Source organism: Leptidea sinapis, chromosome 40 (assembly GCF_905404315.1).
Source record: "Leptidea sinapis chromosome 40, ilLepSina1.1, whole genome shotgun sequence".
Lineage (NCBI taxonomy): Eukaryota > Metazoa > Arthropoda > Insecta > Lepidoptera > Pieridae > Leptidea > Leptidea sinapis.
The window spans coordinates 7,236,900-7,258,350 of record NC_066304.1 but is presented as its reverse complement, the minus strand read 5'-3'; the positions used below and the strand labels follow the sequence as shown (position 1 = coordinate 7,258,350).

General features: G+C 34.3%; 1 protein-coding gene across 12 annotated transcripts in view; it reads right to left on the bottom strand.

Annotated features, from left to right (window-relative positions):
* The window catches only part of LOC126976252 (obscurin), a 195,640-nt gene that overhangs the window by 47,016 nt on the left and 127,173 nt on the right, over positions 1 to 21,451 (bottom strand). For 11 of the 12 annotated variants that reach the window (XR_007731873.1, XM_050824484.1, XM_050824486.1 and 8 more), the window contains 17 exons: positions 14,850 to 14,942; positions 14,338 to 14,637; positions 13,930 to 14,080; positions 12,694 to 13,851; positions 11,780 to 12,541; positions 11,255 to 11,500; positions 10,349 to 10,490; positions 9,744 to 9,931; positions 7,717 to 7,974; positions 7,033 to 7,210; positions 6,454 to 6,631; positions 6,166 to 6,356; positions 4,493 to 4,648; positions 3,744 to 3,864; positions 2,181 to 2,341; positions 969 to 1,144; positions 204 to 372 (listed from right to left, as the gene is read on the bottom strand). Coding sequence is in view for 11 of the 12 variants with exons in the window: in XM_050824484.1 (XP_050680441.1) it covers positions 204 to 372; positions 969 to 1,144; positions 2,181 to 2,341; positions 3,744 to 3,864; positions 4,493 to 4,648; positions 6,166 to 6,356; positions 6,454 to 6,631; positions 7,033 to 7,210; positions 7,717 to 7,974; positions 9,744 to 9,931; positions 10,349 to 10,490; positions 11,255 to 11,500; positions 11,780 to 12,541; positions 12,694 to 13,851; positions 13,930 to 14,080; positions 14,338 to 14,637; positions 14,850 to 14,942 (4,628 nt within the window). In the remaining variant the exon portion in view is untranslated. The remainder of the gene's footprint in view (positions 1 to 203; positions 373 to 968; positions 1,145 to 2,180; positions 2,342 to 3,743; positions 3,865 to 4,492; positions 4,649 to 6,165; positions 6,357 to 6,453; positions 6,632 to 7,032; positions 7,211 to 7,716; positions 7,975 to 9,743; positions 9,932 to 10,348; positions 10,491 to 11,254; positions 11,501 to 11,779; positions 12,542 to 12,693; positions 13,852 to 13,929; positions 14,081 to 14,337; positions 14,638 to 14,849; positions 14,943 to 21,451) is intronic. The other variant, XM_050824479.1, reaches the window with a different exon arrangement.

The following is a 21,451-nucleotide window of genomic DNA, read 5'->3' as shown; positions in this document are numbered from 1 at the left end:
AAAGCCGTCCATAGGGTACTGAATTCCCGATAGTTGAAGCAGAAATGCGTTGCATGTGCACATGCTTCTAGCTGATACCAGGGTCCACCAGACTAGACATATTACGTAAAATAAAATAATTATAATTAAGTAACCAAAACTTGCGTATCGTGGGCTCTAACAATAATCAAGAAAAAACAAAGTTACATATAAAACCATCATACCTCTTAGTGTCTCTTTCAATTTTGATTCTAGCATCGGTAGTAAGTTCTCTGCCATCTTTGTACCACTTGACCTTGGGTTCTGGGCATCCTTCCACTTCTACCTCCAGCTTCAGAGTCTGTCCCTCATCAACTGTCATGTCTACCAGGCTTTTTGTGATACGTGGCTTTCCTGTAATTATATCGTGACGAAAAAAGTATTTAAACCATTTTATCAGCTATCCTAAAAGAGTTTTACCAGAGTCAAGACTGTTAAAATATTAGGGGTTGACTCTTAAAATATAATAGGAGAAATAATAGGAGATTACTTGTTGTACCGCTTATAAATCTAAGCAAACTTAATTGAAAACTGTTTATTTAAATTATTTGAGTTCTTCCGTAACTCATAAATTGGTGAGGACATTGCCACAGCATTACTTCATTGTGATACTGTGGAAATAAACAATATTTTGCAATGAGGTGTACTTATAGGCCGACACCCCCATGTCGGTGTAGTTACAGGCCCATGAGACATTCATGAGCGACTCAGGCCGTTTTGTCATAGGTATTATATATATATATATATATATATATATATATATATATATATATATATATATATATCCAAATATAATCTACATCAAGATAATAAAAAGATAAATTATTCTCATCATCATATAGATAATCCCATAATGAACAACACTTGTAACAAAGCGTGCAACTGCAATACCTACAGCGCATATTTTTATTGCGTCGTATTGGTTGCGAATATAGTTCTATTGTACTCACTGTTAACGGTGAAGCTCGCTTGGCAGGAGTCTTCTCCGAGCTCGTTCGTGACCCTGCAGGTATAGGTGCCGGACATTTCCGCCGTCACCTCACTCAGTACCAGCTTGTGACTGTCACCTGTGTCCACGCGACTGAATACTGACTTCTTTTCAGTTATTTCTACATCTCCTAGATACCTGTTCAGGAAAATTTGCGTTCATTATAGGACTGCAAGCTCGTCACCGGTGCGATGAGAACTTTCGGTGTGAGCGGTGGGGCTCTAGTCCCCATATTCAATAGTGTCAGGTGGAAGCATGGGACCCTACATTACAAATTTCAAGTTGAAATAACTACAGTTACAACTTTTCTATACAAACCTAACCCCCCCATTATACCACCCTTAAAAGGGCTTTCCCAAAATGACAGATTTTTATTATTTAAAGTTAATAACCTAAATGTCGATTTCACGTCTCTAACCTCTAAAACATAAGACTTTCATACATCCTTCCAATCCCCATTTCATCCCGTTTGGGGTGGGGGATTTTCATAGCATCCTTTTTTTCTTGCGCTTGCCCCTATAAAGTTACAACTTTTCTATGAGAATTACAAGTATGTATTCACTTTTATCTGGACAGTGAACAATAAATGAAGGATCTATGGGTTCAGTATGTTCGTACCTACTTACGACGACGACACCTTCGTCGGTGCGTACAAAATAGCTACTCGAAGCTGGCGCAGAACTGACTTTACGGTGTCTTTCTATTATTCGTATCTAGGCCGGTCACGCAGAGCTTCGAGTTCTCTTGATACTAAGATCCTCTCCTATGCTGGTCAGGTGCGACGACGATGAGACGAGCATGACTCTGAGCTGATGGAAATTGATACGCCCTGCCCATTACAATGTAGTGCCGCTCAGGATTATTCAAAAACCCAAAAATTAAAAGAGCGGGACAACAATTGCGCTCGTCACCTTGAGACATAAGATGTTAAGTCTCTTTTGCCCAGTAATTTCACTAGCTACACCGCCTTTCAGACCGACAGTAATGTCTACACATTACTGCTTCACGGTAGAAATAGGTGCCATTGTGGTACCCATAATCTAGCCGGCATCCTGTGCAAAGGAGCCTCCTACTGGAGCGTAGTGGGCTACCGTAGTTTACTTACTGAACGCAATTGATCCGGCGATCTATTGCGTTCAGTAAGTTTTATCTGTATAACACAAGATGTACTGACCACTTGACGTCGGGCTCAGGGAAGGCGTCCACATTGACGGTGAACTCAACGCGCTGGTCGCCTTCGCTCGCAGTGAGGTCACTCAGCTTGCGGGTCAGCTGTGGCGCGCTTCGCACGTTCACAGTGCACGCATCGTCGGAAGAGCCATGGACGTTACGGATCTATGGATTTATTAATAAATTCAGCCACTCAGTAATCTGTAGGTACGAGTACTTATATAAACAAAAAGTCTGTTTGTAGATTGAGGCATTCCACGTGAAGTCGACAGGTAAAATATGTTGATGTTTGCGATTTTAGTTATACTCGATTATATAATACATATTATATATTATGTACCCGACTGAGATTTTTGCTGTACTATATATAGACCTATTATGAAACTTAGCAACGATTATCTGTACACTAATACCTGTTTTGAGAAAAAAAAATAAAGTTGAAAAATAAAATAACGATTTTTTTTGCAAAAATAACTGTTTTTTAATTTCTATATCGGAAACATCGACATTTTTTACCTGTCCGCATCAGGTGGAATGCTTCATGTCAAAATAACATGGTATATGACCGGAAAACCAACTTTAATAGTTATTTATGCAATGTGTAAGGGGTATTAAAACACGAATGTGGATTTATCTCACGAGGCGAAGCCGATTGTGATAATAGTATCACATGAGTGTTTTAATACCTAATTATCAAAAGTTGCATACAAGACTTTATCTACACCCAGAAAATGAATCCTCTAAAAGATTCTGGAACAGTTAGCTTACTGCTAACATTAAAACACCAGTCCTAGTAGTAACCTAATATCATTCGTTACTGATTATATACAAATAAAATAAGTATTAATGAAACAATTATTTATTTTAGTAGTAATTTACATTTTGTATAGTGCAATAATTAAAATTCACTCGAATATAATGTTCTTTTGCAGCGTTTAAAATGAATCGCTCATTTTTTGTAAACAAAACAATAAAAAAATCGAAGAAAAATGGCGGGGATTCGAATAACCTACTTTTTTTTTACGGCGCGCGACGTTCTGGGAGAGTGGAGCGCGCGTAAACGAAACTGTTCTTTTTTTGAAATTCATACAGATACCACGCATCGAGCAATAAGAATGTGGCTGTATGTTGAAACTCTTTGCGCATGAAGGCATAAAAAAACATAGGAGTGTTGTTATGAAATTTAGTACAACATTACAACACTCTTTTGGGTGATGTAATGGTTATTAGAACATTGGGCGTTTTAATGTTGGCAATAAGCTAACTGTTTCAGAATCTTTTATAGAGGATTTAAAGCATGGGTGTAGATAAATACTTTTACCAGTCTGTCTGATAGTTATATATTTTTATTTTAGAATATGATTGAAGGTTCTACGTGAAAATAAGTGTTTCACGTTTTCGTAAACAAAATCTGATTCAATATTCAGAATACCACGTGGACGAAGACTAGGGAGGCTACTTGTTGAACGATACCTACAAGCCTATAAAATAATTTGTCTAGTTTATGTTTGTCCGAAAATTCTCAAGCTTAAATGAGATTTTTACTGATGAATAACTAATGCTTCACCTCGCACGAATACTCCCCGGCATCACTCCTGGCTGCAGAGGTGATCACCATCTTATGCACTTGGTTTGATGATGATATCTTCACTAACGAAGACTCCTTGATCTCCATTTTGTTTTTATACCTGCGTGAAAATACATATATTGCAATAATTCTAAGCACTGTATGATTAGTCTTATAGTGCATACATTTAGCAAGTATTTACATATATCAATACTCATGATCGGAGCCTCCTTTTAAGCACTATAGCGCCTGTGTTAGAAGACTCCGCTCTTCCATAGCTTATTAATATAACATTATTTACAGACAATCAAACTCTAACTACTAAGAAGTATATCTAAAAAGTATGTATACTAAGAAATAAGGTGTGTAAGGTGTGTGCATTGGGTGTGTTGTGAGTGATAAGTAAGGTGTGAGAGGTATTATAAAGTGTGTGTGAGTCAATGTGTATTTGTGATCAAATGAATGAATCTTGTATAAGTATGTCTATAATGAAATGTTTGTGTTACTGTTAAATTAATATGATTGTGTTAAAAGTTCTTCAGTTTCTGTATAATTGTGAGTTTTCTATTTTTTTCTAGTTTGTGTGAATTAATTATATTTTTGTTGTATATAATTTATTTATATGCTTTACAACTTAAATGTCTTTTTTTATTTTAATTATATGAATTATTCCTAACATTATGGAGCTACGTATAATATACTGTAAAATGTTCTTGAGGTAAGATGTTTGATATTATGTGACTTCTCACCAGACCACGGTGGGAGCCGGTTCCGCCTCGGTGTGCACCTCAAGGGTGACGGTCTCCTTCTCATCGCAGACGATGTTGCTGCTCAGCTTCTTGATCACCTTGGGGGGTGACGTCACCTGCCATTGCCAGAAGTCGCTGCACTGGTTCACCTCGTTCCTGCACCACAGAGCAATGAAGTAAAATTAATTCTGTAGACATAATAGATTACGTCATAACATTGATATATTATCTGTAATTAGATAATGGTATATTGTGATTTATTGTTGGACAAAATTACCTAATATAATACAGAAAAAATAACATTTTACAAAAGTATCAGGTAGGTAAGTAAAATTAAAAAAAAAAAAACAAGATACACGGGTCACCTAATTCTACGTTATCAACATACGGTATCACAACATATTATATAAAAAAAAAGTCCTCCGCCGTGTCTGTCTGTTCGCGATAAACTCAAAAACTACTGCACCGATTTTCTTGCTGTTTTCTCCAATGGATAAAGTGGTTCTCGAGCAAGGATTTAGTACATAATTTGTTAAGTTTTTGTATACATTGGCTTAATTAGAACGATATTTGTTGGAGGTGCCACAAAAAAAATATACCGTCTGGGAGCTTTCAACGAAAACGCTGTCTAAACCCTTTGAGATATAAAAAAATAATGTATAATGGAATTGTGTATCTTATATAGGTCTACAGAAAAATCCAGAATGGCATATGTCTATCTCTTGAGGATAACATATGATATCCATTTAAATATGTACTTTCAATTGGCAATTATAAAGCGGTAATGTAAAAAATATAATAAATATAAAAACATATAATAAAATCATTCAGAAATGCGTTGTTGTTTCATTCATAACAAATTATTTTGATTACACATTACCGATGGCTTTAGACTGCATTATTCACGAATACTTACATCATTTTTTTCTGTTAACAGAACAGCTGGTATTATATAATTTCTTGTAACACCGGAGCAGTCACAAGAGCGTTGCCATCATTATAAAAAATCATATTAACGTTGATAAATATGAATTTGCAAACCTAATACACATTGGTACGTGGCATGCGAGTTATATGTAATTTCATCTCCACTTTTTCCACCATTATTCTTACATAACAGATTATTAATAGGTCACCCTTCAGATACACATCTGAAGTTAAGTATAGTTAAGTTAACCTAGTTATAAAAGATTAAAATTGTTACACAGTTGTGAAGAAATACGCGCACTACAGACACAAAAGAAAAACAGACGATTTATTTTATTTCTGACGATGGTAACAGTCTGCTGCGTTTTGCAAGAAACTTCTTGCCTCGTGCAGCCACTTAGTAGAATCATTAGGCAGCTACAGTATTCCCGAACAGATAATCCTTAGGGAACAGAATATCTTTGAGAGCCGGCAACGCATACATCTTGACCTCTGATGTTCAAAGGCATAAAGGCTTTTTGACGTGATTTCAAACTCTACCACCGCTTCGGAAACAAATGGCACTCTGACAGCGGCGAAAGAAACTCGACCAGCATTCTGTTTTGCGCTCTTTATAATAAAATATACGATATCGTACTGTCACTGTTAAATAATCATAATCTAGTCCCAGGCTTACCGATCACTTAGTTGTGGAGTAGTAGGATTTACGACACAGCCATTTTGGGTTTAAAAACATTATGACTTACTTGGCAACAACGGAATATGATCCAGTATCAGTGAGGCGAGCATCCTTTATGGTGATCTTGTACACGTTATCAGATTCCTTGCTGATGACGATCCTCTCTGAGCTGGTGATGAGAGCCCCGTCCTTGTAGAAGGTCACGTCCGGTGTAGGGGCGCCTTCTACCTCAATTAATACGCTGTGTGAAGTACCGACCTAACGAGTGCAAATTAATTTAACAATTTAATTAAAGTAATATTTAAAAGAGTTAAAATATAGTGTAAAGATGGTTTAATTGCTGTTGTAAGCTTACCATGCATGTCTGGTTCTCAACCTTCTTGGTAATCTTGGGTGGGGAGGTGACCACCAGGTTGAAGGTTGTAGTGTCTTCACCCAGATCGTTGGAGGCTGTCACCTCGTACACGCCACTATCCGCCACCGTCACATTCTTGATCACTAGGGACATGCCCTCATCATCTTCGTGGAGGAACCTTCGAAACAAACAAAATATAATCATCACTTTTGGAATGAAAAAAACGGATAGGTTTATCCGCTTATTTAAGATCCTATGTCGTATCATTATGGAAATATCATAGAAGAAATTTCATTGCATAGCTGCAAATTTAAAATATTTAGTAATATTATAATGTACAGACAACTCTGGTTGCACTGATTGATCGCGCTCTCCCGACTCGAGCCGATTTTAACCGAACGAGTCACGTAGCGAGCGTGACAGTTCAATCTCATTCAATATAAACAAAATAACGCTTCTAGCACGCCTATGAAGTTTTCACTTCAAAATTTCCCCTAAAACAAAATTTCTTCAGTATTTCTACATTGACGACAACATTATTTTTTGTAATTACTTCAGATATATACGCGCCATACTTACTTATGCCGGGTATCAGCTTCCACAACCTCTCCCTTGTGTTTGAAGACGACAGTGGGCTTAGGATAGCCCTTGCAGACCAGCTCCATGATGGCGGACCCTCCGCTGGAGACTACCGGCTCTCGATGCTCTATCTCAAGCTTTGGTTTCTCGGGCTCGCGATGAAGGTAATTAACGGCCCCTGGGCATGAATTTTACAAAGTGTTAAATTGAATAATTCTTAAAACGGTTTACGTATTCATTAGTATTTAAGTTTGATAAGTTTGTCGGTAGATTGGTGAGAACACATAGTTTTACGAAAAAATTATCGCTTAGATCCAATGCAAGAAAACATTTTACATCTGATAGAAGGAAGGTTAATACATTATGTGGTAGAACTGGATAAAATACATTTAACAACAAGAAAAAGTTTTCTTACCCCTTATTCATAATAGTCTACTAACTTAAAGCATTGCTAATTCTCACTCTGTCTTCTTCTATTGACCTAAGTCAGAATGAGAAAAAACACTCCTTAGTGGCTGTTTTAAGTTAGCGGACCATTATGAATAAGGAGGTTAATGTTTGGGGATTTGTATTTATTATATTATGATGGTATAAATTATATTTTACCATAATAATATAACAAATACCACTTCTAAATTTGAGGTTTGACAACATTTATAATTTTACTGTAGTAGAATATTTTACCTTGGACAGTAAGTTCGGCCGAGCATGATATATTTCCTGTGCTGGTTTTTGCCACACAGGTGTACAGTCCGGCATCCTCGGGTTTGACGTGCTGAAAGACCAGCGCCAAAGAGTCCTCATCGTCTCCGAACAGAACCTTGAACCTCTCTTCAGGATCAAACTCGAGACCATCGCGTTTCCACGCAAAAACTGGCTTCTCTCCCTTCGCTAACAGGCCTTCGCCACCCGGCGGTAGCTCGCCGAATACATTCTTATCATCTGCGGCAAACAAACAACTTTAAACTCTATCTTTGAACATATAAGCACTATTATAGCACGTAACATACTTTGCATTATAAAAAGCGATCACTATGAAGTCTGCATTGAACAGGTCAACGAAAATAGTACCACCGTACGGTCACAACGGCCGCGACTAACTGATCTTTGAACGATGTCTTTGCCAAAATGAAAATAGCGTAAACAATTAATTAAGAGAGCTTATTAAACTTATTAAGGGCTTGTAACTTATCAAAATGAAAGATTTAATTCAATTCCTGATAGCATTAATAAAATCCTAGGTAGCAATAAATATTTCAATGGATAAGCTTGAAATGTTTTAAATAATTACAAAATTATGGTTTTTGAGAGTAGTCTTTTATTTTTGTAGGTAATATATAGAGACAACGTAACATTGAATTTAGTAGACGCGTTAAGCAACAGATTATTAATAGTGAACAAGTAACTCATAAACAAACATTGGATTGAGTCCAAATGTTTTTGTCTTAAATGTGTTCGCAAATGTAGTGTTTACTTTAAAAATATACTAATAATATGTTATAATCGAATTGTTTTTATAATATTTTTATAGCCTTTGATTATAAATATTAACGTACTTAAAACCAATGCTAAACCAGAAAATATTTATTTGGCCTATAAAATCTCGCAAGAAGTAACCAATTCAAGATAGAGTTACACAAATAATATCATAAGTTTATCATTACGGCTTATACTATCTGTAACTAGATTTGACCGGATCAACATTCAACAATAATCAGGCATTAAATAATAATAATAATAATAATCATGATAATTTGCAAGTTCGAACTTAAGTTATGATTTTGAAAGATAATAAAATAAAAATTTATAAAGGCATAAAAGGCATTTATTTTCTCAAAATTGATTTCTTTAGAATTCTTTTTGACGTCATTTCTAATAACTACTAGATACTACTACCGCTTCGGAAACAAATGACGCTCTGAAAGAGAAGAAACGGCGCAAGAAACTCTCCCAGCATTCTTTTTTTGCGCTCTTTTCAATAAAAATATACAATATTGTACAGTTTATTCTATCGCTATAAAATAATCACAATCTAGTCCCAGGCTGTCCGATCATTTAGATATTCAGCAGTGGAGTAATAGGATTTACGACAGAGCAATTTTTTTATAAAACATTTAAATTTATTTATAGATAATGCCTGAACAGTGACTGGGACTTTATTATAGAAGTGTATACATTTACCCTTAAAGCTATTATGTATCTTATGAAGCCTACCAGAATTAGTTACAAGCAATCCTTTATTCCTAGTGTTATAATAATGAAAATCACTATTAAGAGCAAAAAGGTGACGATTTTTGTGAACGTATATTAAATTTTCATTTTTAATGTACTGACAAAGAACAGTCATAATATTTATTTCTTTAAATTTTTTTTTGAGAGACTGTCTATAACCTATATGATATATTGCACGAACAGCTCTCTTTTGCAGAGCAAACACTATATCAATGAGCAAACACTATATCAAAGTGAAGGTTTACAAACACAAACTCTAAAATTATGAGATACATATCTTCTTCACTTATTGAAATAATACACGGTGACAAGACGATGCATATACACATAAAACTGAAAATAAAATTCTGACATAAGTAGGTATCTCTCATAAATTAGAATGCCAAAGGAATCAATTTGGTAATATTGGCAATATTTTTGGAGAAAACATTTTTTTTGCCTTCTTATAAACTTAATTGAACATTTGATTGCCCACTCACCAACAACAGTAACAGTTGCTTCAGATTCGACTTCACCAAACTCATTGACAGCTCTGCACGAGTAGCGGCCAGCGTCTCCGGAGTTGACATCAGAGATGACGAGTTCATAGCAACCCTTATCGGCACGGTTGCGAACGATTGACACGCGTTCACCCTCGACTGTCTTGATCTCCGTACCATCGCGGTAGCTTTAATGAACACGATATAGTAATGCTGGGTAACTTTGGTCTCAATGTTATGATGAGAATCTATAAAGCCATTTTTCACAAAAGTTGAAAAGCCTAATACATTTTATCATTGCAAAATTGTAATTCCAATTTTACTCTTCTTACAAAATTTTGATGTTCATTTTTGGAACATGAAATCAGCAGCAAAATGCCAAATATAATAATTGATTTAAACCATTTTCACTTTGTAATTTTGTTTGTCAAAATAATTAAAATCGATCCAGAAGTATTGCATGTTAATATAGAGAGCAGTCTAAAACATTAAAAAAAACTTAGAATAAATAGAATTTCTGTTCAATTTAATTGGCCTAAGTTACAATTGCTCATCTATAAACATCTATTTATTTGTTGTTAGTAAAATATTTTTCAAATACTTACAATTTGACGTTAGGATTCGGTTCGCCTTTTACCTTGACCATGAATCGTAAGTAAGTATTCAACAGTATCTCTGTATCTTTTAATGCCACCAAAAAGTATGGAGCATTGAGAGCGTTTCTCTGCTTTCTCTCCTCCGGAGTCACTATAATTATGTACAATTATTTATGATGTACAAAATTAAATTTAAATAAAGATGAATGTTTAATTTATTTTAATCCCCCCGAATAATAATAATGGAATTCTATAAGGGTATTCGCCATAAAATGGAGCATGGATAGTAAGAAATTATAAATAAATATCGAAACGAACGGGAAGAAGCAGATAAGTCGCTTAAATGTGAAAATTATCAAGAGATATAAAAGGTGACAACAAGAAACTTTAGCTCAATATCAGCTATGTATATATATATATATATATATATATAGAATTTAATTATTAAAATGAATAAGAGATTTATTTAAATAGTGGCGTACGTAATTGTTTTAACAATGGTCTAAATTTCCTGCCGTCACAAAAAGAAAAAGATACCAGAACTAACGTGCTATGCATTTTACGATGTCGTAATTTGATGATATTGCAGTCTCATGCGCCTAGATATTTCATTTAAGCTTAGGATTGTCTAGTCTGTGCCCTTCATGAAAACGCGGCCCACTTCTAGAGTTTTCATGCATTCTAAATGGGAGTAGAGAGTGGGACGCCTTTTCATTAATGGCACGAATTATATCGATTTTTATCATTGACGTAAAAGGCAAATTATTTTCCAATAGTCATAATTTTGTAACCAATATTAGTGATTCAGGCATATAGCATAAAACTAAACAAAATTGTTTAACTTTTCCATTTTACATCTATTACTTTAAAAAATATTTTGCCATTTTGGAAACTAAAAAGAAAGGGTAGACTCACGCTCGTGTACTATCAACTGAGCTGTGCAATGGGCATTGCCCTTCACGTTTTCAGCCATCGCCGTGTACAAGCCACTATCATCTTCTCTACAATGCATAACTTCAAGTCTATGGGCCCCATTCCTGTCCACAATGTTGACGCGGTCCATCAAACGGTCGGTAAGCGGCTTGTTATCTTTCAACCAAGTCACGGTAATATCTTCAGAGGATTCTTTGATCTTGCATTCGAATAAAGCATTCTCGCCGGCTGTGGATTCAAATATTTGTTAAGAGATTTTGTACGATGTAGAAACGTATATATTTTGTAATTTAATTTTCAATTAAATTGACTTATATTAAAATAGCAGACACAGTCAACGAATCTAATAAGTTCACCGTACAAAATCTTATAATGAAGGACATGTAAGCGTTGTGAGCACAATGTGTAATGAAAGTTAGTTTCTACAAGCATATTATGTACAAGCGCTATTAATTTAGACCGACTAACTACTAACTGTGATTCTCCCAACTTTCCTCTCATACTTACGTTCGATATTCTGCCCTTCTAAAGTTTTGGTGAACATTGGTTTACCATCGTTGAAATCTGATTTCAAAATCGACTTCTTTGAATCGGTCTCGGCAGATCCATTAGTTAAAGCTTGCCTTAAATATTCATTTTCATAGACCGAATCTCTGTTTTTAGATCTTGAGTAGCTAGATTCGGATTGTAATTCACCATTTTTAGAGCTTGAATATTTGGATTCTGAACGTGATTCAGATTCAAAGTTGTTACCATCAAGGCTAGTTTCGATATTTAGTCTAGTAGAACGTGTTTCTGATTTAACATTATCCGTAACAGAGTTGCGCCCGTATTTCGATGCGATTGTGTCAATTTTGCTCGGAGAATCTAGTTCTGACTCATAATCAATACTCAATTTTGAAGATCTACCTTCTACCTTTGTTTCAATATTATTATTTAGTCCATATTTCGCTGCAATGCTATCAATTTTACTTTCACTATCGAATGATGATTCAATGGCATACTTTGAGTCATTTTTATTTGAATCTTTAGTGTCGTAGCTGGATTCAATACTGTGTTTTGAACCACCTTCCTTGAAGGTTGACGAGGAGTATCTAGATTCGTATCTAGAAGCAGCGGATCCCTCAATGGCACCACCACTTTCGTATCGGCTACTTTCTAAACGCGAGCCGCTCTCACGACGCGAGTATGACGAAACACCGGTATTATCGTATGATGACGATTCTTGACGACCTCCAATTAAAGATTTTCGGGTGCTGCTGGAGTATTCTAGAAAATAAACAAAGATATTTGAGTTAATATTAGAAATGTATATTATGTTGCTTGTAAATATAATAACGAATTTAAGAGGCCAGCAGTAATACTTTGTTTGTTTTTCAATTCCCTTATTTAATTAAATTTAATAAGTATATATGGCTTACCTCCAGAAAGCCGCGAAGAGCGGCTATATCTTGACGACATTTCTTCTTGAACAATTTCTTCTGGTTGAACAGTTTGATCTTTAATCAAATCTTTTTCTAAATAGCTTTCTTTTTCGTTTTTAGGAATTGTTTTAAGGTCTTTTTCAAGTAATTCTGAACTTGTGATAACTTCTTCTTTGTTAATATTATCAGTCGCGTTTTCACTATCTTTGTAAGTTTGAGTTTGGGAAAGTTCAGCTTTAGCCTTTTCTGTTCCCGTTGAGGATATCAATTCTTTTTTTTCGGTATGTAAATTAGATTTACTATTGTATACTTGTTTTAAATCACATTTATTTTCTGTAGATTCTATAATGGAAGCTTCATGTTTTGAAGTATCGTCTGGATTTTTTGCAGTAAAATTTAGATTCTCTGTTGTCCCTTGCTTAACCTGGTTAGTTATATTAGCGGTTTCAATAATTTGATTTTCTGTTGTGTTACTAGTAGCAGCCGATGTGTTTTCTTCTAATTGATTTGATTGTATCGATGAGACTATTTCAATTTCTTGAGCGTTTCGATGAGTTGTAGATAAATTAAACTCACTTGATTCTATTTGAATTTCACTAGACTGTGTTTTAAACGTTGTATCTATAACTTCCTCGACTGAATCTTGCGATGATATTTCAGTACACTGGACGTCCACAGATGTTTGGGCTGAAACTTCTCTGGAAATGGAAATTTCATGCACACCTGTTGCTTTGTTTTCCTCACTTGCACTTTGTAATATTTGTTGTGTAGTTTGTGACTGAGATGTGATCGTATTACATTCACTAAATTCAGAATTTTCTTGAGTCAAAAGTGATTTAGTTTCTAAATCAGCAGTGACTTTTTCTTCAACTCTACTGCTTTCATTGATTTTGTCAACTACTTCTTCTGTTTTAGATATTTTGCTGACAACCTCACTTTTAACAGAGACTTTTCTCTTGTTTTTTGAAACGTTAATTTGTTCTTCCTCGTTTATGACTGCAGTTTCTGCTTGTTCAATTTTTATTTTTTTATCAACACGGTCTTCTTGATCGTCTTCCGTATGTTCCCTCTTTTTACTTTCTTCCTCTGGTTCCAGGAATTCTTCTTCTTGAGGTAAAACTTGAAGATCATCGGCAGCGTGTTCCGCTAAAGCAACTAAAACACAAAAATATGTATAGTATATTTATTATATTTTCCTGCTTAATTAAAATTCATACTCATTAAATATCTTACCAAGATCACTTGCGTATTGTCTAATTTCAGCAAGCCAAGTTGATTTAACTGTTTCTTTGTGTGCTTTAAGAGTAATTACTAATGGAGAACTTTTTTCATGAAGTTCAAACTTTAAAGTTTCTGGATAATCTTTGATTTCTGTATCTGGTAGCTGTAAATTAAAAAGAATGATGTAATTTACAAACATAATATAGTTCTTCGATTATCAAATGAAATATTATGGGTAAATTTAGTAAATTGGACCCTCACAGTGAGTTTTATTTATAGACTTATTTTTCAACGAAATGTAAGCAAAATATAACACAAACACTCTGGCACAGAAAATATACAAACAATAGGGACTAATTCAATGAAAAATTAAGCAACCTGTTATGCAAAATACAATTAACGTTACACAAAAAAAATTACCTTGACGATATGTTGCAAGACAAAAACTGATCGATCCTCATCGATCTTCTTTATCTTTGTGATCAGTAGTCTTGCCTTAAACAGGAAGAGGTATCTCTCTTTACTTCTGTCTTGAATTTCAACAGTGAACCAATCGTGAGTAAGCAGTCTACCAAGTTTGTAGATGTTACCGCGGAATCCTTCGATACTTGCGATGAATAAGTTGTTTGTGGCGCGGTTCGGGACTCCAAGAAATAGTTCTAACGCCTTTTGAAGATCAGTACAGTCGTCTCCAAGACGTTTCGAATACTTCACTAATTCCTAAAACCAGTCATTTCTATAGAATATTCACGTTTCTTGACTATATAAAGGAGTGTTAAGATTGAAATATATTGTAATTAAAATTTATAGCACTTTAGTGATATGCTTGAGAAATTTAGCTACACGTGCGAAAGTATCGTAACCCGTAGATTGTTGAGCATTAAGTATAATACTAGGCTTATATTATTATTTGATATTTATTAATATGTTACCTTAAGAAGAAGCTGATAGTCGTTGATTCGTTGTATTGGTAGTTTAAGGTGTTCAGAGAGGCCTTTATCGTCCCCAACTTTCTTGGCTATATCCTAAAACAATATATTAAAATATCATTATGCCGTAAGGTAGAGTATCTATTTTGTCATTATTTGAAAAACAATTTATTCAAGAAATGATTCGCGAAATATATAGAAATACTATAATAGTATGCAAATTTAGTGTTTCATTTCTTCAATCTATAGGCCCAATTTTCTACATGTCCCTAACGTAAAGTGCAACTATAGAAAAAATAATTTTATGTTACGAGCATGCAGATGTTATAACAACCTTTCTAATGAAATAGATGTCGACTTTTTTAATACGCCAGTACATGGCCTTAAGAAACTTTAAAGTGATATATTTTTTAAACGTGCGTGAATAACCAAGCGAAGCAATACCTTTCTTTCATTATAATAAATTATTTAATAACATACGTGTGATTAACCTAATTTATTTTAAGTGTTACTTTCCTGACCTCTTTAATATTATAATTCCTTTGCTTTAATTTTTAATCTTATTTATATAACTATAAATAAAAATTTGTAATTAGCCTTCAGTACTTAATTACATACTTACCTACTTGTTAATAAGCTAGCTGTAAGTTTTCCTAATAGAATAAAAATAAAATAGAAGTATCAAGCATACAGGTTGTCTTAAACCCAGTGTAATGAGCAGTGCATATCACTCACCATCAGGAGAAAGGCCATACATCTCCTCACTTTTTCTCATAAAAAAATCTTTATTTCTTTATGTTACTGTACTAACCACAAATATTGAAGTTAGAAACCTTTGAAAGCTGTTTATTATGTTAGCAACTTAGATAATATTCCGCCAATTTACTTTTTTTTAAAGTTAATATTACATCATAATAATGGAATGAGGTGACTAATAAAATAGAATTATAGTGATTGTGCCTTGCACAGAGTGGATATGGAACTATCGTTCATTTTCAAAGACAACTCTGCTAGGTGTCAGTTTATATTCGTGCTAGCTCACCCGGCAAACGTTGTTTTGCCATATGAAGTATAATTCACGCGATAGTTTTATAAGTAATAAAATATTTCCTAAATTATAGCCTGTACATCATTTTGTTCTATTGTCAATAGTTTTTGCAGCGCACGCAAAAATAGGTTTTCGATTTTACACCTTGTGTTACAAAATAGCAATTTTATTACGGATTCCTAATTTTGAAAAATAAAAAACATAGTCTATTGCCTTCCTCGATAAATGGACTACCCAACACTGAAAGAATCATTCAAATCGGACCAGTAGTACCAGAGATTAGCGCGTTCAAACAAACAAACAAACACTGCAGCTTTATAATATTAGTATAGATGAGTACATTAGTGTTCCTTATAACGCGCAATCCTTCTAGCGCGTCTACATATTACGAGATTCCATTTCCCAGTTTAACACGTGAATTATCTTATATAACGCTGGAGATTCCTAGATACATATTTCTGTACTGTGAAATTTATAATGAATTGTAAAGTTTATAATAAGCTTCGCGTACCTTTGCACGTATTTAAATTGTGCTATTACAAAATTAATTTATTTTTCTAAATTTGTGTATTAAAAACCTTAATAATAGTAAAACCAGGCAAACAATTGGAAATACTTGTTACGGATCGTGATTAATTATTATTATTACGAATATCGAACCGCATGCTATTATTAGTCCTATGAAGTCTTCTTACAATAGTAGAATAATTTAACTTAATTTTAGTATAAAGTTATTTATATTAGATGTCGCCAAAATCCATTAAAGAAACAAAAAAAATATCACAAGTAATGTAGATAAACCCGCCAGGACTATTTCGTGTATCATCAAGATGACCAGAAGGTTTTGGTGCGTATCTTCAATGGACAGATCCAGGAAATACCCTACATCAATCACTACTAAAGAGAGTCGTTCGATCAAAATACTTTCTGTACCAATACGTAGGAGAATAGTACAGAAATATCAATTTTCACAATAATTAGAGAGCACTAAATCAAGCAAAATAACCATTATGGTTGCCAACTTTTATTAGAATAAATAGAGTATAAATGATTTCAAAGGAGGTTAAATAAAGGGTATGGACTAACAAAAAGACTATCATTTATTTTATATTTTACCAGCCGTTCCCGCCAGCTTTGCTGGGCAAATTTTAAAAGGAGATAAATTAATGAAGGAACGTTGGAATTTGAAAAATAAGTAATTAAAAAATAATAATAAGTAGCCATAAACCATCTAGGATAAATTTCGCATGGAATGGTGGTAGTTTCATGTCCATACGATAAGTGGTTTAGGCGTGATGGAGCCTCAAACAAAGACCTTTTTCTTTGTATATGTAACACTGAAAATGTTTAGAAAATGAAAAACGGCTTAATGTAGAAAGTTGCCAATACTTTTATCGCTTTCCGAAGTAATCTCCGTTCCTCTCTACAGATCCTCGCATTCGATGGAACAATCGAGAAAAGCAGTGGGCCCATTCTTCCTTATTCTGGGTCTCTTCTATGGCATTTTCGCACGCTTTCACCGCATCTTCAGGGCTCTTAAAGCTAATAAATACCTCGAATTTGATCTTTAGTTCTTGGGAATAAATGAAAATCGCAAGGCACCAGGTCAGGACTGTTTGGCGGATGACTCATTATCTCGACATCTGCCATAGTCAAATATTCAACAGTCTGTTTTGCGGAGTGCACTGAAGCATTGTCGTGGTGAAGGAGGATACTACTGCGACACCAGTCCATGCGAAGGTGTTTCTGGTAGTCGGTTAAAGTATGGGGAATCCATCCACAAAGGTTCCTGACGCCTAAATGTTCATGTAATATTTTTTGAACTTGACTCATACCAATGCCTAGGCTTGCCCGTATCTGCTGATAGGTCACTCTCTTATCTTCCTCTATCATGCGTCGCACAGCACTGATGTTATCTTCAGTAGTCGCTGTTAAAGGACGTCCCTCACGCGAATCATCATTGGGATTGCTACGTCTACGCTTAAACTCGTTAAACCAATTGTAAATACTGGCACGAGATGGGGCTTCATTAAGAAATGCTAATCGCAGCCTATCATAACTTTGTTGTTGAGTAAGCCCACAACGAAAGTCATAATAAATCATTGACCGAAAATTTTCTCGCGTTAGGCTTTATACGCTAGCGCATTTTCATGTGTAACAAGAGTTTTAGATTTGCCGCCAATTCACAAAACAAATGACAAATGAATGCAATATACTACATTTGGTTACCAAAGAATTCTAAAATTCAAATTCAAAAAAAAATTCTTTAGCAATGTTTCTAACTGGTCAGTTCTAAACATTTTCAGTGTTACCCACGTATATACCATTTTCATTATAATAATGAAAATGGTATTTTTTGTACTTTTCATTAACGCATTAACAATTATTAATAGTTGACGTTTATGATAATGGGTTTGCATAATATTACATGACTAGCACTAGTATAGTAAACATTGTGTAAAAAAATTTTAACAAAAAAAACAACCGCCTTCAAAAACACTATTCCAAAACAATAGATATAATGTGCACTAAAAAGTATAAAAATAATTGCGTATTTGTATACAACCTCATTAATTAATCTTATTCTAGTTATCTTTGAAGTTTATCCTTTCCAATAAAAAAAGAATCATCGAAATCGGTAGGCGCGATATTGAGTTATTCGTAAATTTATCATCCACTTTGCTATACGTATGTACAGCAAATTTTAAGACTTTTATGGTTTTCTCATGGATTCCACTGTCAGACCTGGACCAAATTTCAATGACACTACTCGGGAAGCACCAGCTTTCAAATAAAAAAAGAATTATCAAAATTGGTTCACCCAGGCGAAACTTTTGAGGTAACAAAAAAAAACCGACGAATTGAGAACCTCCTCCTTTTTTGAAGTGGGTTAAAAATAGTATTTTAGCATACTCTATTAGTGTTATACATGATATAGTAAGCTAACATGATATAGAGTAAAATACTCTATTTCAGAGTACGCTTGGCAACCCTAACGTTCATATCTCCAAGCGTCATAGTTAGAACCTTCACAGTTGCTCAGAAAAGTGCAACGTGATCATCTGCTTTCTTCAGTCATGGATTGGTGGGGGATGTGTCAATTCAAATTCAAAAAAATCTTTATTCACTGTAAAATTTTATATGGTCTGTGGTGCAAGTCAGAATGAAGTACAAAAGTTACAATAATATTCAAACGAGTAAAACAATATTCATTAAAACATTAATTCGATCTTTATCATTGAAATAATCTTTCACATTATAATAGGCCTTAGATGTTAATTTATTTTTACGATACATTTAATTTTTTTAATAGGTAATATTTTAATATCAAATGGGAGTTTATTATAAAATATAACACAATCCACTTTAAAAGATCTTGCAAGTTTATGTTTGTTTCGAGTATTGCCGATTATTATATATTTATGAGCGTATAGGAGTTTCTCGTGTATGTACTGACAGTGTGTGTTATAAATCCAATCCTTCATTTTTGTGAAAAAAGAGTGAAATTCGGAAAAGTGTAACGAGTTAAGTTTTAAGTAACACGGCCTGCTTTAACGAGTCACTTAAGAAATCTATAGAAAAATCACTGACAAAATTTTGCATGGGAATAGTGCGTGAATCCATTCGTCGGAAAACAGATTAAAGGCCTGCATTGAAGCCAAAGGAAGTTTTGAATAGGATTGTATTTGATTTAACGCTTAGATTTCAATAAATAAATACAAAATAATATAAGTTTTAATAAGATGACATTCTGTCATAAAAAATAAATGCAATATTATTTGTAACAGGACTTACGATCAAACTAGGTTTTTTAACACCTGTCAGTAAACGGATATCGCTTTTTTATTTAATTTATAATATTTTTTATGTATAATATATGATTATAATATTATTATAAAAGAGAGGGCAAACGGGCAAGAGGATTTCGTGATGGGTAATGGGTTAGGCAATCACTCATGGACATCCGCAACAGGGGTGAGGAGTCAAGAGATACCGTCGACCTTTAAGGCGAAGAGTAAGCAGAAAACACGCAAACATGGTGTTTTTAGACAAGTTTTGTCGTGAAAGTATAGCATTTCGAGCTATGAACACTACTTAATCCTGTTACACATATCCTTAAGTCTTATTTGTAGTTTTTTTTTTTTTTTTTATGAAAATAAGGGACGAGACGAGCAGGACGTTCAACTGATGGTAATTGATACGCCCTGCCCATTACATTACAATGCAGTGCTGCTTAGGAGTCTTGATAAACCCCAAAACTTCTGAGCGGCACTACAACTGCGCTCGTCACCTTGAGACATAAGATGTTAAGTCTCATTTGCCCAGTAATTTCACTAGCTACGGCGCCCTTCAGACCGAAACACAGTAATGCTTACACATTACTGCTTCACGGCAGATATAGGCGCCGTTGTGGTACCCATAATCTAGCCGGCATCCTGTGCAAAGGAGCCTCCCAAGGTTGCTAATGCTTGCTGTTGGTTATAGTTAACACTGCCGAGCCTTTTTGAACTACCACTTTTCTTTGAAGTTGAACAAGTATTTTGGCATGGCGTGACGCATTTTTTTGGTACTTCTCTCAGAAAAGTTATTCTTATAGCTTGTACTTTTTTGTGTAGGTTCATTTATTCAGATTAGTAGTGAATTACGAGGATTGTAAGCATATAAACTGTTTTCCACCCAAGAATTTTGAAAATATTGGCATTTAGTGTCGCCCTGAGGTAGTATGCTCTATTCTTGAAAATCCCTAAGTCTGGTTTCGGATGACAGCCGCGTATAAATTACCGTTATTCCACAAAGTGGTGGTGGAATTAAGCAATTTGACGTAATGTCCGGTGATGGAATTCGACAGCTGGTATCAACCCGAACAACATCGTTCTATTCCTAGAGGTCCCGGGTTCGGATCCCGGTAGGTGCAAGCATTTATATGATGAATATGGATGTTTGTTTCCGAGTCATGGATGTTTATATGTATTTATGTATGTTTATCTGTATGTTTGTATGTATTTATATATGTTTAAGTAAGTATATTGTATTAAATATATCGTTTTCTTGCAACCTATAACAAAGGCTATATATGCCTAATTTGGGGCAAGATAATTTGTGTAAGAAGTGTGTCAATATTATTATTATTCCTTGCATAAAATAATAATAGTTATACATACCTACTCTAATTTATAATTAAATAATGTGGTTTATTTTTTGTCGTATTCGAATAAAATCAATAAAAAAAAGTCATATGCAGTTGCCCGTGGTCTTAGTGGCAGATCTTTAATTAATGTTTCCATTCACATTTTATATTAAAGAACGTTATATGCTTTAATTTGTTTTTATTCAATGTTTTCTCACTAAATTCAAATTCAACTAATTTTATTCAAAATAGGATGTGACATCACATATTTAAAGTCAAAAACTACTACCCATTCCAAAACGAATGCCTCAAACCTGAGAAGAACGAGCGCAACAAACTCAGCAGCCTTTTTTTTCATCGAAAAAAAATATTTACAAAGTAATATTGTACAATTAAATCGCTTCATTCCCAATCTGTGGCATCATTAAA